At 46.4% G+C, this 14,406-nt stretch overlaps 1 protein-coding gene across 1 annotated transcript; it reads left to right on the forward strand.

Annotated features, from left to right (window-relative positions):
* Positions 1-5,758: 5,758 nt before the first annotated feature.
* Positions 5,759-10,144, forward strand: PTH2 (parathyroid hormone 2). The gene is made up of 2 exons (XM_033170057.1): positions 5,759-5,867; positions 9,717-10,144. The coding sequence occupies exons 1-2, from the start codon at positions 5,764-5,766 to the stop codon at positions 10,126-10,128; spliced, it is 516 nt and encodes a 171-aa protein (XP_033025948.1). The 5' UTR covers positions 5,759-5,763; the 3' UTR covers positions 10,129-10,144.
* Positions 10,145-14,406: the final 4,262 nt, after the last annotated feature.

The raw sequence follows: 14,406 nt of genomic DNA on the forward strand, positions 1-14,406 counted from the left end.
GCAGCTAAGAAGATCGGGAGGAAAGAACTAGATAAAATAGCGGTCAACTGCAAAGGGGATTCGGATATTTAATTTGGCACATTTTACTAGAGAATATTCTGCTATTCTATTTTATGCGACGAACAATCTTAGTAGTTGTGACCGTGGTTTATATTGTATGTGTGGTGCCTGGTGGTTTTTATGATTGTTGCTGTTTTTCCTTTCGTTATTTTTCTGAATGATGCCATGGCCTATGGCTAGCGCAATAAAAGTCGATGGTGGTGATGATGATGATGATGATGACGACCAGGAATTGCCCGTGTGTGCAAATGCATCTCACCTAAAAATATTTCTAGGGCAATCCTAGTCATCTCTACTCAGAAGTAAGTCCTGTTAAACTCAAGTAAACTTACTCTCTGGTAAGTGAGCACAAGATTTCAGTCTGTTCTTTTCTTTCTGTCTTTTTTGTCGATAAACGAGTACCCCATGTCCTTTGAGCATGTTCAACGTGGCTTATGGGGAGGGGGGTGGAATTATAAATGTCTCAAAATCAAATCACATGCACTTAAAAAAAAACAACACAACCTGCCAAATCTATAAGCAGCAGAGCAGGAAATAAAAAACCGCCTGGATAAAAATCAATGTTAGGTTAACAAAAAGTAAGCTCAAACAAATGTGCAAAACAGCAGCAATAAAACACACACATCCACTGAATTAAAATGCCTTGATGAATAGAAATGTTTTTATCTTGCCCTGGAAAGCATCAGTTTGCATTTCGTTTAAGTTCTCTTTAAGACTTATCAGCATTTTAGTCCGAATTCCTCCTAATATAAATGTGTTGGCGTGCAATTTTGCCTAATATACTGTACAGCAGGCATGTCCAACAGGTAGATCGTGATCTACCGGTAGATCACTGGACGTCTGTGGTAGATCACCGGTAGATCAATGGCTCCCTCCAAAGAAGCTAAAAAACTTTGGCCCCCCTAAAGAAAGCTCAACATCTTTGCCCTACACCCCTAAAATGACATGAACCCCCCAAAACAGGGCTTTCCTTCCTAAAAAAGGCTCAACAACTTTGACCTGAACCCCCCAAAAGGGGGTAGATCACTGCCAGTTTTTAACTTTGTGAGTAGATCACAGTCTCTTGGAAGTTGGCCACCCCTGCTGTACAGTATAGATTTCTGCTAAGCAATTCTCCCTAACAAAATGAATTCTTGCATGTTAGGCATTTTAGGCACACCTTACCTTCTCTCTTTTTTTTGTACATATTACTTGGTTGGAGAACTGAGTTACAAGCACAGTTTTCAAAGGATGGCATTTTGAATCCTGTATCATTTCAGAAAGAGCAGATTACATAGGTTCCCCTATGTGAGAACAAAGGAAGAGGCTGCTGGATCAGGCCAATGGCCCATCTAGTCCAGCATCCTGTTCTCACAGAGGCCAAACAGATCCCTGGGGGGAAACTCTCAGAAAGGACCACAAGATCCCTCTCAAATCCCCCTGTGGTTTCCAGCAACTGGGATTCAGAAACATTACTGCCTCCAGCTGTGCAGGCAGGACATAACCACCACAGCCTGATTTGTGGGGTGGGCATTGTCTCTTTTGCCTCAGGCAGCAAAATAAAAAGGGCTCCCACACACACACACACACACACCCCTCAGGGCATTGCATAGGCGATGTCCCTGCCCATGACTGAACCCTTCTCAAGTTCGGGCGAACATCTCTTGCGGAAAACATACACCAATCTAGTTGCCAACATCTGCTTCACATCTGCGAAAGGTCTGTGTTGCTTTTATATTGGAATGTTTGTTGTTGTTTAGTCATTTAGTCATGTCCGACTCTTTGTGACCCCATGGACCAGAGCACGCCAGGCATGCCTATCCTTCACTGCCTCCCACAGTTTGGTCAGACTCATGTTGGTAGCTTTGAGAACATTGTCCAACCATCTCATCCTCTGTTGTCCTCTTCTCTTTGTGCCCTCAATCTTTCCCAATATCAGGGTCTTTTCCAGGGAGTCTTCTCTTCTCATGAGGAGCCTCAGCTTCAGGATCTGTCCTTCCAGTGAGCACTCAGGGCTGATTTCCTTCAGAATGGATAGGTTTGATCTTCTTGCAGTCCATGGGACTCTCAAGAGTCTCCTCCAGCACCATAATTCAAAAGCATCAATTCTTCGGCGATCAGTCTTCTTTATGATCCAGCTCTCACTTCCATACATCACTACTGGGAAAACCATAGCTTTAACTATACGGACCTTTGTCAGCAAGGTGATGTCTCTGCTTTTTAAGATGATGTCTTAGACCCCCTTAACTCTACAGGCTGAGACTTCCATGTCTTTCTGTTTGTTTGTGTGTGTGTGTGTTGGGATAAAAGTCAAGTGCCGCCTCTGATAGCGCTGGCTACGTCTGAGAAGCCTTCACATCCTGAGAGGCCTGTGCACCCGGGGGTGGGGGTGGGTGCCCGGCTCCGTTAATTTACGAAAGCAATTGAGCATCTGGCTCTGCGTCTCTGATCCCAACGCCCAATTAGCCGCATTGGGGTCAGTGCTGGCAGCTGAGGCACTATTGATAACTTCAGTGGCGACAACGCCTCGTTGTGCTCCCTCCAGCAAAGTCGGCATCTGAATGTCTGATTAAGATATTCACTGACAAAACCCAGAGTCTGCTCTTCCCCACACCTTCTCCTCTCTTAATCCACCAGGTCCTTTTAAATGTATGGTCCCATGCTCTCAGCAGCCTGGTCCAGATATACCTCATGTCTAGATATCTAGATATCTGTAGACAGGGGCGTAGCAAGGTAAATTGGTACCCGGGGGCAAAAAAAAAATTGTCCTCCCCCCCCCGGCATGGTAAGGTCAGGTGGTACCTGGTACGGAAAATTTCTTGTCAACCCCCCCATTGATATCCCCCCCACCGCAAAAATTGTTTTGCGTTATTTCATATTTTCTTACAAAGGAATAATAACAAGTAATAATAATAAAAAAACTTTTATTTATATCCCACCCTCCCCGGCCGAAGTCGGGCTCAGGGTGGCTAACATCAGATACATAACATTGGTATAAAATCAAACAATAATTAAATTACCTCCTAAAAACATCTCAAAATCAAATTAAAGTCTAATTAGATGGCTTTCCACGGGGTTAGGGTTGGGAACAGTAAGTGTTCTCTGAACTGAAATTTCAGCCTTCATGACATAGGAAAACAGCCAAGTGAACAGCTATTTTGGTGGAGGAGGGTCAAGATATTAACCGATATGCACGAAATTTCATATATAACTATATAATCCCTAGTATAATAAGATAAGACCTTCGGAGCAGGCATTAAAAAAAAAAGAAAACATTCAAAAACTTTTTTTTCAAAAAAAAAATGTTCCTTGATAATTTGTCACCCCCTCCATTATAGAACACGGGGCGGCCCACCCCCCTCGCTCCCCCTTGCTACACCCCTCTCTGTAGATAGGAAGCAGCCGTGAATTTAGCTGCTGTTATTAGACCCTGTATTCCCCCAGAACCAGAAGGTTCTGCCTCTTTCCACAGCAAATGCAAAGGATTGAAATATGGGTTCTGCTTGTGGACCCATGGCATAAATTGAGGAGCATAGCTGGATCTCTTCAGTTTTGGGAATACAGTATAGAACTGCTGCTTCCAGTCTGGCAATTCAGCAGGCCTGCAAAAATCGAATTTCTTCTTGATGGGAAGAACTTTGCCATTTTAAGCCTTGCTCTTTTACTATACAAAGAATCCCGGGAACTGTAGTTTGTTAAGGGTTCTGGGAATTGCAGATTTGTGAAGGGTAAACTGAGGTACCTAGGATTATTTGGAGGAAGTCAGGTGCTTTAGAAGCATGGTGTGCCCATCTTCCTTCTCCTTTTCTTCTGGTAGCCTGTTATTAAACAATCCCAGTTGGATGGCTGCTGATGAAAGCTATTTTGGGAGAGGAGAAGCCAAATGGCAGTTGGTTTCAGCTAGGCCCATATGGGGAAGCCAGGTGGAATGCCCTTTGAGAGGAAACTTCTGGAGAGGGCTTCATCTAGCCTGACTGATGGAGTAGGTCTTTCTTCTCCCTCAGACACAGCCAAGTAGAATTGCTGGTGATGGAGACAGTCCTGGAAGAGGAACCCCAAACAACAATTGCTTTCAACCAGGCTGGTGGAGCAGACCTCAGTCAATATGTACATACCCTCCAACATCTGAACAGCAAAAACTGGGATGCCATCTTCCCATTTTTTGTCACAAGAGGACAGTGACCATGTGATCGCTGCATGATTTCACACTTTAACCCCCCCCCCAAAAAAGCACCCAAAAGCGTATGTTTTGTGGTGCCACAGCACCCAAAAGCGTATGTTTTGTGGTGCCACAGCACCCAAAAGCGTATGTTTTGTGGTGCCACGCAGGATCGCGGCCCTGAAAAAAAGCATTTTTTCCAGGGGACGAAATCATGTAAGATCACGGCGCCCAAAATGGCCGCCATTCTCTCGCAAGAAAAAATGGGATGTCCCAGTTTTTCTGTGACACTTGTGAGGTATGTGTGCATCACAGCAGCACTACTGCCTCTTGCAAACCCCATGGAAATAGTGGATCTAATGATGACTACCAAAGGCCACGTTTGGCTCATGCCTGCGCTCCAACTTGAGTATGATGCACAATCCATTCTCGAGAGTTGCTGTGACCCAGGATGCACTTCTTCCACTGCCCAACGCAGAGGCCCGTCTCCTTGCTCTACCCTCAGTCACATCAACTGCAACTTGTTTGCGTGCCTATTAGCGAGCCCCGTGTTAATGAGGCCCGGAGGGAAGTGAGACCACCCAGCCGCCCACCCTCCATCGACAGCCAAGCGGTGAGTCACGCCATAGTGTGGGAGCAGGTTTCATTAGTGGTGGTGCTGAATGAGACCTTCCACGTCGGGTCAAGGGGATCCGATAGAGATTGCTCTGGTAATGAGAAGAACGCAAGCAGCCTAATTTCCCTGTCTTGTTAACATTCACATCATCTCCATATACACACAATTCATCCGTTTGCTCCTTGACTTCTAGGCACAAGTTCAAAATGTTTTCAGCGGGACAAAAGAAAACCTCTTGAACCTGTGCGTAGAAGTCAAAGGAGGAAATGGAAGAAATTGCAGGACAAAGGGAGGTGTGGATGAGCCCTCCCCCCCCCAAGCACACCACAAATGTATATTAAACCTGCCCTAAAAATTCCACTCTGTCTGTGCCTATGGACTTTTAACATCAATGTGTTCTTTCCAAAGTCTCCCCACTACCCCCCACAATACTTTCCCATCCTTCTGTTTAGTTCCATCATCTTTAATCACCCGTCCTTTATTTCTCTCAGTCACACTTTAACCCCCCCACACACACACAATTACTCTCCTATCTCATATTTTCCCCTCCACAGTCCATATTCTGACCCCATTCCTCCTTGCTGTGCCTCGTTATTTTCTTTTATTAGAGTGACACGGGGGCAACCCATTCCAATCCGATCCATTCCATCTTTTCCCGCCTCAAAGCATCGTCCTGCCTTCCCATCGATCTGGACCCCCGGACGCCTCCACTTGCCCTCTGTGCTGATGTCACAAGCAGAGGCAGAGGGGTATAAATTCGCCGGAGGGAGATTGCCGGAGGCGGGAAACAGAGGACTGGGATACAAGAACCCCTGTGCTGTGTCGCCAACATACATAGGTAAGGAATCCACGGGTGGGAGCCTGCTGGAGTTGCCCAGAAGCGGGGTGGCATTTGGCCCTTTCACGCACCAATCCCTTTCCCTGTCTTTCCGTCCTAGCCTCAGGAGCCATGGAAGCAGCGTTTGGAGCCTGCAAAAGTCCCGGGGCCACCTTAGTCATTCTCAGTTCTTGCTTGCTGCTGTCTTCAGGGGCTGTGTTGCACAACTCAGGCAGGTAAGTTGAAGAGGTTTTTCCCCGGCCACCTTTTCCATCAGTCATTCTAGATTTGTTAAAAACCACGCAAGCCGTTCTCCATCTGAACCACATTTACAGTGGACAAGATTGGGCAGGATTGGCAGATCTCTCTCTCTCTCTCTCTCTCTCTCTCTCTCTCTCTCTCTCTCTCTCTCTCTGTGTGTGTGTGTGTGTGTGTGTGTGCATTTAAAGTTTAGTAACATGACCAAAGTCTTGCAAAAGAACACCGGTATGTGGCAGAGAAGGGGACTGGGAAAGGAAAGGAGAAAGTTCTTCACCCAGAATAGTTTTTAAGAATATGTTGGTCAGAGGCAGCCAACACAGTGCCATCCAGATGCAGCCAGTGTAGTATCGTCCCATCAGCCCCAGTCAATGTGAACGATGATCAGGGGTGATAGGAACTGTAGTTAGACAACATCTTGGTGGAACCAAGTTGACTATCCCAATATAGGTAGTGTAATAAATAGGGGAGTGCCTTTTGTTGCCTTTTTGGGAACCTCCTATCTCACTTTTTCAACTGTTGGTTGCTTCTTTCTCTTCCAAAAGAAGCCAGGCTGGGGGAAAGAAGACATAAATACTGGCTCTTTATCCTTTTGGGGGGAGATAATAGTTTTAGAATTGCTGCAGGAAGCTCACAAACCAGACTGACAACACTGTACACGTCTAGAACCAGAAGAGGCAGCAAGAAGGTGCAAAGGGAGAAGTTTGACATTGCAGGAGAGGGGGAAGAGGGGCTGGGCTGGGAAGGGTTAAGCAGAGTGTGGGTGGACAGGGTTCTGTCTTGGGCCCAGTCTTATTCAACATCTTCATCAATGACTTGGATGATGGGCTTGAGGGCATCCTGATCAAGTTTGCAGATGACACCAAATTGGGAGGGGTGGCTAATACCCCAGAGGACAGGATCACACTTCAAAATGACCTTAACAGATTAGACAACTGGGCCAAAGCAAACAAGATGAATTTTAACAAGGAGAAATGTAAAGTACTACACTTGGGCAAAATAAAATGAAAGGCACAAATACAGGATGGGTGACACCTGGCTTGAGAGCAGTACATGTGAAAAGGATCTAGGAGTCTTGGTAGACCACAAACTTGACATGAGTCAACAGTGTGATGCAGCAGCTAATAAAGCCAATGCAATTCTGGGCTGCATCAATAGGAGTATAGCGTCTAGATCAAGGGAAGTAATAGTACCACTGTATTCCGCTCTGGTCAGACCTCACCTGGAATACTGTGTCCAGTTCTGGGCACCACAGTTCAAGAAGGATACTGACAAGCTGGAACGTGTCCAGAAGAGGGCAACCAAAATGGTCAAAGGCCTGGAAACAATGCCTTATGAGGAACGGCTTAGGGAGCTGGGTATGTTTAGCCTGGAGAAGAGAAGGTTAAGGGGGGATATGATAGCCATGTTCAAATATATAAAAGGAGTGCTTCTGTTCAAGATTCGAGGCCATCTTCTCCACCACCAACACCCCATATTTTCATTTCCCATCCTCAGCTGCTTCTTAGTATTTCGTAGCAACTGAGCATGCTCAGTCCTTGGGCTGTTTTTGAGGTTCCCTTCTCCTTAGGTCTGTTCCCCCCTTAAAGTTGTTTTCGGACTTGTGCAAACTTTGCAGTTTCCTTGAGTCCACAATAGCTCCCTCTTCTGCAGAGACGGTGCATTTTATTTTATTTTTTGTCCAAATAAACGGTGAAACTCACAGCCTGGACATAAGTAATGGAGGGAATGACGGTTTTGAAGAAGAGAGCTGAAAAAGGCACAGAGAACAGGGGCCTCTCCAGACTGGTGTTTTATTCCGGGTGTGTTCTGCAACATGTTTCTGACACAATCGTAATGTGTCAGTAGTGGGTCTACTCTTCGTGCTTTATTTGTCATTCTGCAACGTTTCCTCGATGCTACCACATTACTGCTTTCCGGAGGGGAAAAAGCACGACAAAAGTGGGACAAAAATAAACCAGAATGTTTGGGGTAAAGAAAGTTATGGGCTCCCAGCAACGGGTTATGGGATTATTACTGGTTGTAGACAAAGCAGTGTATGACCACCCCAAAACGTTTGCAGGCACAAACTGAATGGAAAGCAGAACCATGCATGGCCAACCTTATTGCCTCGTGAGTACTTCAGGGAGAATGCACAATAAAACAGATGTCTGGAGGGGCTCAAAATCTAGCAAATGTCTAGCTGAACAGTTGAACAGAACAGGGAATTAATAGCAGGGGATGCCTGTCCCCTCCTTGCCTCTCTTGAGAGCATCCCGGGGGCATCTCCCTGGCAGGGAAAGAATGCTGAAGGCAGACACTGAGCCAGCAATGCACCCCCCAGAATCTGAACTCCCCCCTCAAGGGACCTTACTGGTGGAGGTGCCCTCTAGGTGTCTTCCAGCAGGCTTGAGACCATGGGTTTCTTACTGCACTTCCTGCCTATTAATTAAGCTTCCATTGTTTCCCACCAACTAACAGCCGCCAGGTTAAAAGGTAAAGGTAAAGGGACCCCTCCTGACCATTAGGTCCATTCGTGTCCGACTCTGGGGTTGCGGCGCTCATCTCGCATTACTGGCCGAGGGAGCCGGCGTACAGCTTCCGGGTCATGTGACCAGCATGACTACGCCGCTTCTGGTGAACCAGAGCAGTGCACGGAAACGCCGTTTACCTTCCCACCAGAAGGGGCGTAGCAAAGGGGGGGCGGGGCGCCCCGGGTTCCATAATGGAGGGGGTGACAAAAAAAAATTGATTTTTTTTTTAAATGCCTGCTCCGAAGGTCTTATCTTACTATACTAGGGATTATATAGCTATATATGAAATTTCATGCATATTGGTTAATATCTTGACCCTCCTCCACCAAAATAGCTGTTCACTTGGCTGTTTTCCTATGTCATAAAGGCTGAAATTTCAGTTCAGAGAACACTTTACTGTTCCCAACCCTAACCCTGTGGAAAGCCATCTAATTAGACTTTAATTTGATTTTGAGATGTTTTTAGGAGGTGATTTAATTATTGTTTGATTTTATACCAATGTTATGTATCTGATGTTAGCCACCCTGAGCCCGACTTTGGCCAGGGAGGGTGGGATATAAATAAAAGTTTTTTATTATTATTACTTGTTATTATTCCCTTGTAAGAAAATATAAACTAATGTAAAACCATTTTTGCGGGGGGGGGAATCAATGGGGGTTGACAAGAAATTTTCCGCACCAGGTACCACCTGACCTTCCCATGCCTGGGGGGGTGACAAAAATTTTTTGCCCCTGGGTACCAATTAACCTTGCTACGCCCCTGCCACCGGAGCGGTAGCTATTTATCTACTTGCACTTTGACGTGCTTTTGAACTGCTAGGTTTGCAGGTTACAGTATATCAAATTCCTAGCGCAGGGTTGGGGAACCTGCAGAGATCACATTTGTTGCACTGCAGCTCCCTTCAGCGCCAGCCAGCAGGGCCCATGGCCAGGGGTAGCAGGGGTAGCAGGAGTTAAAAGCACCTGACTCCCCTCTCGTCAAAGAACTGTAGTTTGTAAAGGGTGCTGGGAATTGTAGCTGTGTGAGGGATAAACTACAGCTGCCAGGACTCTTTGGGTGGGTGCGCTGTAAATTTATTCTGTATATGCAGCCTAAATCTTTATAAATATATTTAGTCTTTATTAAGGCACCAAAAGGCTCGCTTCTGCTGCAACAGGCTAACATGGGTGGCTTTCTGGAGATTGCATATTGTGTGGGCAAGTCTTTAGGGGGATCTGTACTTGTGCTGTGCTTCCTTCAGAAGGCAATATTGGGACTCCAATCTACTTGATCCCTCCTCTGGAGAACTCAGGTTTCCTGTACTTTCTCTCCCAGCAGGCTCTGGAGACGTGAAGTGTCCCAGTATCCTCCACCAAGGGGCAGCGTTGACCTCAAAGGAGCCCTTGTTCCCTGGAGCCTCCGCATCCCATCCGCTACCTTGCATGACTGGATGCTCAAGTGGATGTCCTCAGATGTCACCGCCCCGTGGGCTGAGGACAATGAAGATGAAGGGCAAAACAGGAAGTCCCGCCTGTCGGGCCCAGCGAGACAGGAAGCTCCGTCTACTAGGGGCAAGAAGGTGGCGCTGTACCAAGCCAGCTGGGTCCCAGGTTTGGGAGGGAAGCGGAGCATTGTGCTAGCAGATGATACCGCCTTCAGGGAGAAAAGCAAGATGCTGACAGCCATGGAGAGGCAGAAATGGCTCAACTCCTACATGCAAAAGCTTTTGGTGGTGAACTCTGAGTAAGATGAAGTGGAGGAGTTGGCAGGAGGTAGAGCGGGCACAGAGATGCGAGGTGCAACAAGGGTCAACCCAGCTGAATTTCGCCTCTCTCAGGACCAAATCCAGTGCATTGCTTGAGTGACTGAGTTTACTTACGTGCTGCTTTTCCACAATGAGCGGGGCCCAAAGCAAAACGACTACAGCGGAACCTCGGTTTTTGAACTTAATCCATTCCGGAAGACCGTTCGGCTTCCGAAAAGTTCAGAAACCAAGGATCAATGGGCTGGCTGCAAAGTCAATGGGGGTGGGGGGTGGGAGGAGAAAAACGTGGCTCGGAAGCTGTTCGGCTTCTGAAAATCGTTTTGAAAACCAGAGCAGTTTACTTCCAGGTTTCCGACATTCGGAAGCCGAAACGTTCCAAAACAGAGGCATTCGGGAACCGAGGTTTGCCCTTATACGAAACACAGAGCATGTCAGTAAATTCAAAAAATGGCAAAAAATGAACCATTAGACAAAGACAGAATCAATTCTCTCTCTCTCTCTCTCTCTCTCTCTCTCTCTCTCTCTCCACACACACACACACAGTCAGTATATAACCAATCTAGGTTTAAGTACATAAATGAAAAACAAAACAAGAAGTAACTGACAATAAGGCTTCTGGTTCTGATCTTACAGCACTCTAAGGTGGGCGGTGTATCAACTGACCACTTAGAACAGGAATAGGCAATTGGAAGTCTGGTAGCAGGATTTTACCACCCCTTCACCCTAAAAGGCTTTTTACCGCTTGTGCTCCGGCATAGCTCCTGATGCCAGGGAACTCGGACGCACCCAAAACACATCCATGGTTGAGTTACTCAGCGATTTCTCCCTAGCTGAGAGCCAGGCGAAATCTCTTTCACCCCTGCAGTTGGGATGGCTAGTCGGTGACCCTGTAGGATTCCAACCCCCATAATCACCGCTAGGCTCCTCCAGAGGATCCTCCAGAAGAAACTCCTCATTTCTTTGTACAAAGCTGTATGTGCTGGGTAGACTATGGCTGTGTACACATAACTGGGTTAAAACACAGCAGGGTTGTGTCATTTCCCCCTCTAAATGCCTCCTCTTATAGCTGCTATTACAGGCATAGGCAAACTTGGCCCTCCAGATGTTTTGGGACTACAACTCCCATCATCCCTAGCTAACAGGACCAGTGGTCAGGGATGATGGGCGTTGTAGTTCCAAAACATCTGGAGGGCCATGTTTGCCTATGCCTGTATTAGGTCCACAGTGGGTGAAAATGCAGGTACCTGCATCTTCCCTGCCTGCCCCACATATGCAGGTCTAATAGCAGCAGGTGTGTGTGATTTAGATTGGGGAAATGGTTCGTTGGAAATGATTAAGCCTTGCCTCCATAACATCACTGTTTCACAGTGGACCAGTAGCTTATTTAAAGTGAAGCGGGGGGGGGGACACTTGGGGAGCCGATAATGGATTTTCTGCTTCAGCCCTTAGGTGGTGAAATGTACAGGTGAAACTCGAAAAATTAGAATATCGTGGAAAAGTCATTTTATGTAAGCAATTGTTTTGATTAGCTACTGGAGTTTAATATATGAGATAGACTCATGACATGCAAAGCGAGATATGTCAAGCCTTTGCTTGTTATAATTGTGTTGATTATGGCGTACAGCTAATGAAAACCCCAAAGTTGAAATTGTTAATTTGGGGTTCTCATCAGCTGTACTCCATAATCATCACAATTATAACAAATAAAAGCTTGACATATCTCGCTTTGCATGTCATGAGTCTATCTCATATATTAGTTTCACCTTTTAAGATGAATTACTGAAAGAAATGAACCTTTCCACGATACTCTTAATTTTTCGAGTTTCACCTGTAGAAGGTCTGTTGCAGTAAAACCCTTGAAGAAAAAGAGAATCGGGTTGAATAAGATAATTTAGAGGTGGATGGGTCCTTAGAGGTCGTCTCGTCCACCCTTGCTCAGGGCAGGAAACTTGCAACTACAGCAGGAAAGGGAAAGCTCTGACCCTCCAGAGATTTTGATAGACTCCACCTTCCATCAGCTGGAGTCAGTGCAACCAAGAGGTAGGGATGGTGGGAGCGGCGGCCAAAAGGTTCCCCATCCCTGAACTATGCCCTTCCTGGCTGACAGCCACCCAGCCTCTTCTTAAAACACCTGCAGTGTAGGAGAGCCGACTAACTCTCAAGGCAAACCGCTCCACATACAAAAGACTTTTTTACAGTTGAGAAGGGTCTAACGTCCTGCCAAAATCTGCTTCCCTGCAAATTCCACCCACTTTGGTCTCGTCCTGTCCTGTGAGTGACAAACGGCAAGCCTGTCTTGAGACTGCATGAGCCTGTTTGAGAGAGCAGTTGTGCTTGGTTTCCTAGAAAAGAGGGTCACTTTGCGTTGCCAGTCGGCCAGAGTTGTGGGAGAAGGGAAGTCACAGGAAGGTCACCGAGAGGGCTGCCTCTGCCCTTTGCTGAACACCTGTTTCACACTCTTTCCACTTACGTTCACTTCAACATCTGTACTGAAATTGGAAGGGTACAGAGAAGTTTAGGAAGGCCTCTCTGCTTGTATCTCGCACTCTCCACTTGGCTATTTTATTTTTTCCTGTTCTAATAAAATATGAGATTCAGTTTGTCTTGTTTTGTATTTCCTCTTTTGGGGGGTGGGAACGAACAGCACAACGAGGTTTCTCCGGGGAAAGGGTTCGCAAGTTATTTATTTTAAAAATTATCCCTCCTAATATTTTTATGTATACCAAAAGTGCAAACAGTTGCATTCAACAGAATTTCCTAAAAGCTAAGTAAAAACAACAAAGCTGTATGAAACAGAGCAGTGTGTAAAATGGTAAACTAAAAATTAAAAGAGTCTCAGTCCAGGCTTTTATGTTTTTGTGTGTCCATGAATTACATAAGGGCAGTGCTTTTTTTCTGGGGGGACGCAGGGGGATGCATACCCCTAAATATTTTGTTAATCTAAGTTTGGCCCCGTTGAGGGGCAGTATTTCAATATGAATAGGAAAATGAGAGTAGCCCTAAACATTATTTTTAGAAAAAGAAGCACTGCATAAGGGCATAAGGGAGGGAATCTAAAAGGCCCAAGAAGGCCCACTTCTCCATTATCAACAAGTGAAAATCCACAGGTTGTGGACTGGATCTCAATATATTAAAAATCTGTGTTCTGGTATTAGGTATAATGTACTTGGCTCAGTAGTGTGTAGTTTTCAACACCACTGTGATATGTGTAAAGCTGAGCACCCTAGTAGCTAAATTTTATACTAGCTGCAGCTTCCAAGCCAGGCAGAAGGGTAGTCCTATGTATGGGGCAGTGTGGTGCAATGGTTAGAGCATTGGACTAAGACCTGCGAGACCAGGGTTCAAATCCTCACTCAGCCACGGTGCTCCCTGAATCGCCTCAGGCCAGCCAGTCACTCCCTCTCAGCCTAACCTACCACATGGAGCAGTTGTGAGGATAAAATGAGGAGGAAGAGGAACCGTGTACATTGTCTTCAGCTCCAGTTAACTAGCCTTCATTCAGGTACCAGCTTAGGGTGTGCACAGCCTCTCCTGATTCAGATGTTTCAGGGAACAGAGCTGGGCATTACCGGTAGTTTACCGGCAACCCCTTGTGCCAAATCCCCTAATGACCCCTCTCCCCATGGTTTCAGCTAGCTAAGATACGAACCGTTGAGAACAGAAGTAGCACGAAGGGCAAAACTCTCTGGCAACCCTGCAGACCAACAGTTCCAGCCAGCATCACGAAAGGGCAGGGGTGGTAGAGGTGGAGCCCATCTAAACGGCCAACTGCATTACAGGTTGTTAAAAGACAGTATCCAGCCCAACACAGATAGGCTCACAAGCAATAAGCTGCTCAAAACCTGTAGAAGAACAGCATGGTAGGGCTATTTCCTCTGGGTTTTGCTTGTGGGCACCTGGTTTGTTGACGCACACAAGACAGGCTGCCAGACTAGATAAACCTTTGGTCAGATCTATCCGAGCTCTTAGCCTTCTTACGAACCCACAACTGCAGCTGCGCCGTTTGCAGCCATTCGATCTTCGGCAGATGAGTAGGGGATCCAGTTTCGCTCCTTGCCACGAAAAGTGTCATCTCTGTTCTTTTTTTAGGGATAGAGAAAGCTGTGTTATGCCAAGTCAGACCGCTGGTTCATTTAGCTCAGCACTGACTGGCTGGCAGTGGCTCTCCAGGGTTTCAGGTAGGGATCTCTCCCAGCCCCGCCTAGAAGTGCTAGGAATGAACGCTGGGCTCTTCTGCATGCAGAACAGATGTCCTTACCG

Source organism: Lacerta agilis, chromosome 14 (assembly GCF_009819535.1).
Source record: "Lacerta agilis isolate rLacAgi1 chromosome 14, rLacAgi1.pri, whole genome shotgun sequence".
Taxonomy (NCBI): domain Eukaryota; kingdom Metazoa; phylum Chordata; class Lepidosauria; order Squamata; family Lacertidae; genus Lacerta; species Lacerta agilis.

Coding starts and splice junctions, on each gene's coding strand:
- PTH2 (XM_033170057.1), top strand. CDS start 5,764: ATGGAAGCAGCGTTTGGAGCCTGCAAAAGTCCCGGGGCCACCTTAGTC. Junction 5,868..9,716: donor GTGTTGCACAACTCAGGCAG/GTAAGTTGAAGA, acceptor TTTCTCTCCCAG/CAGGCTCTGGAGACGTGAAG.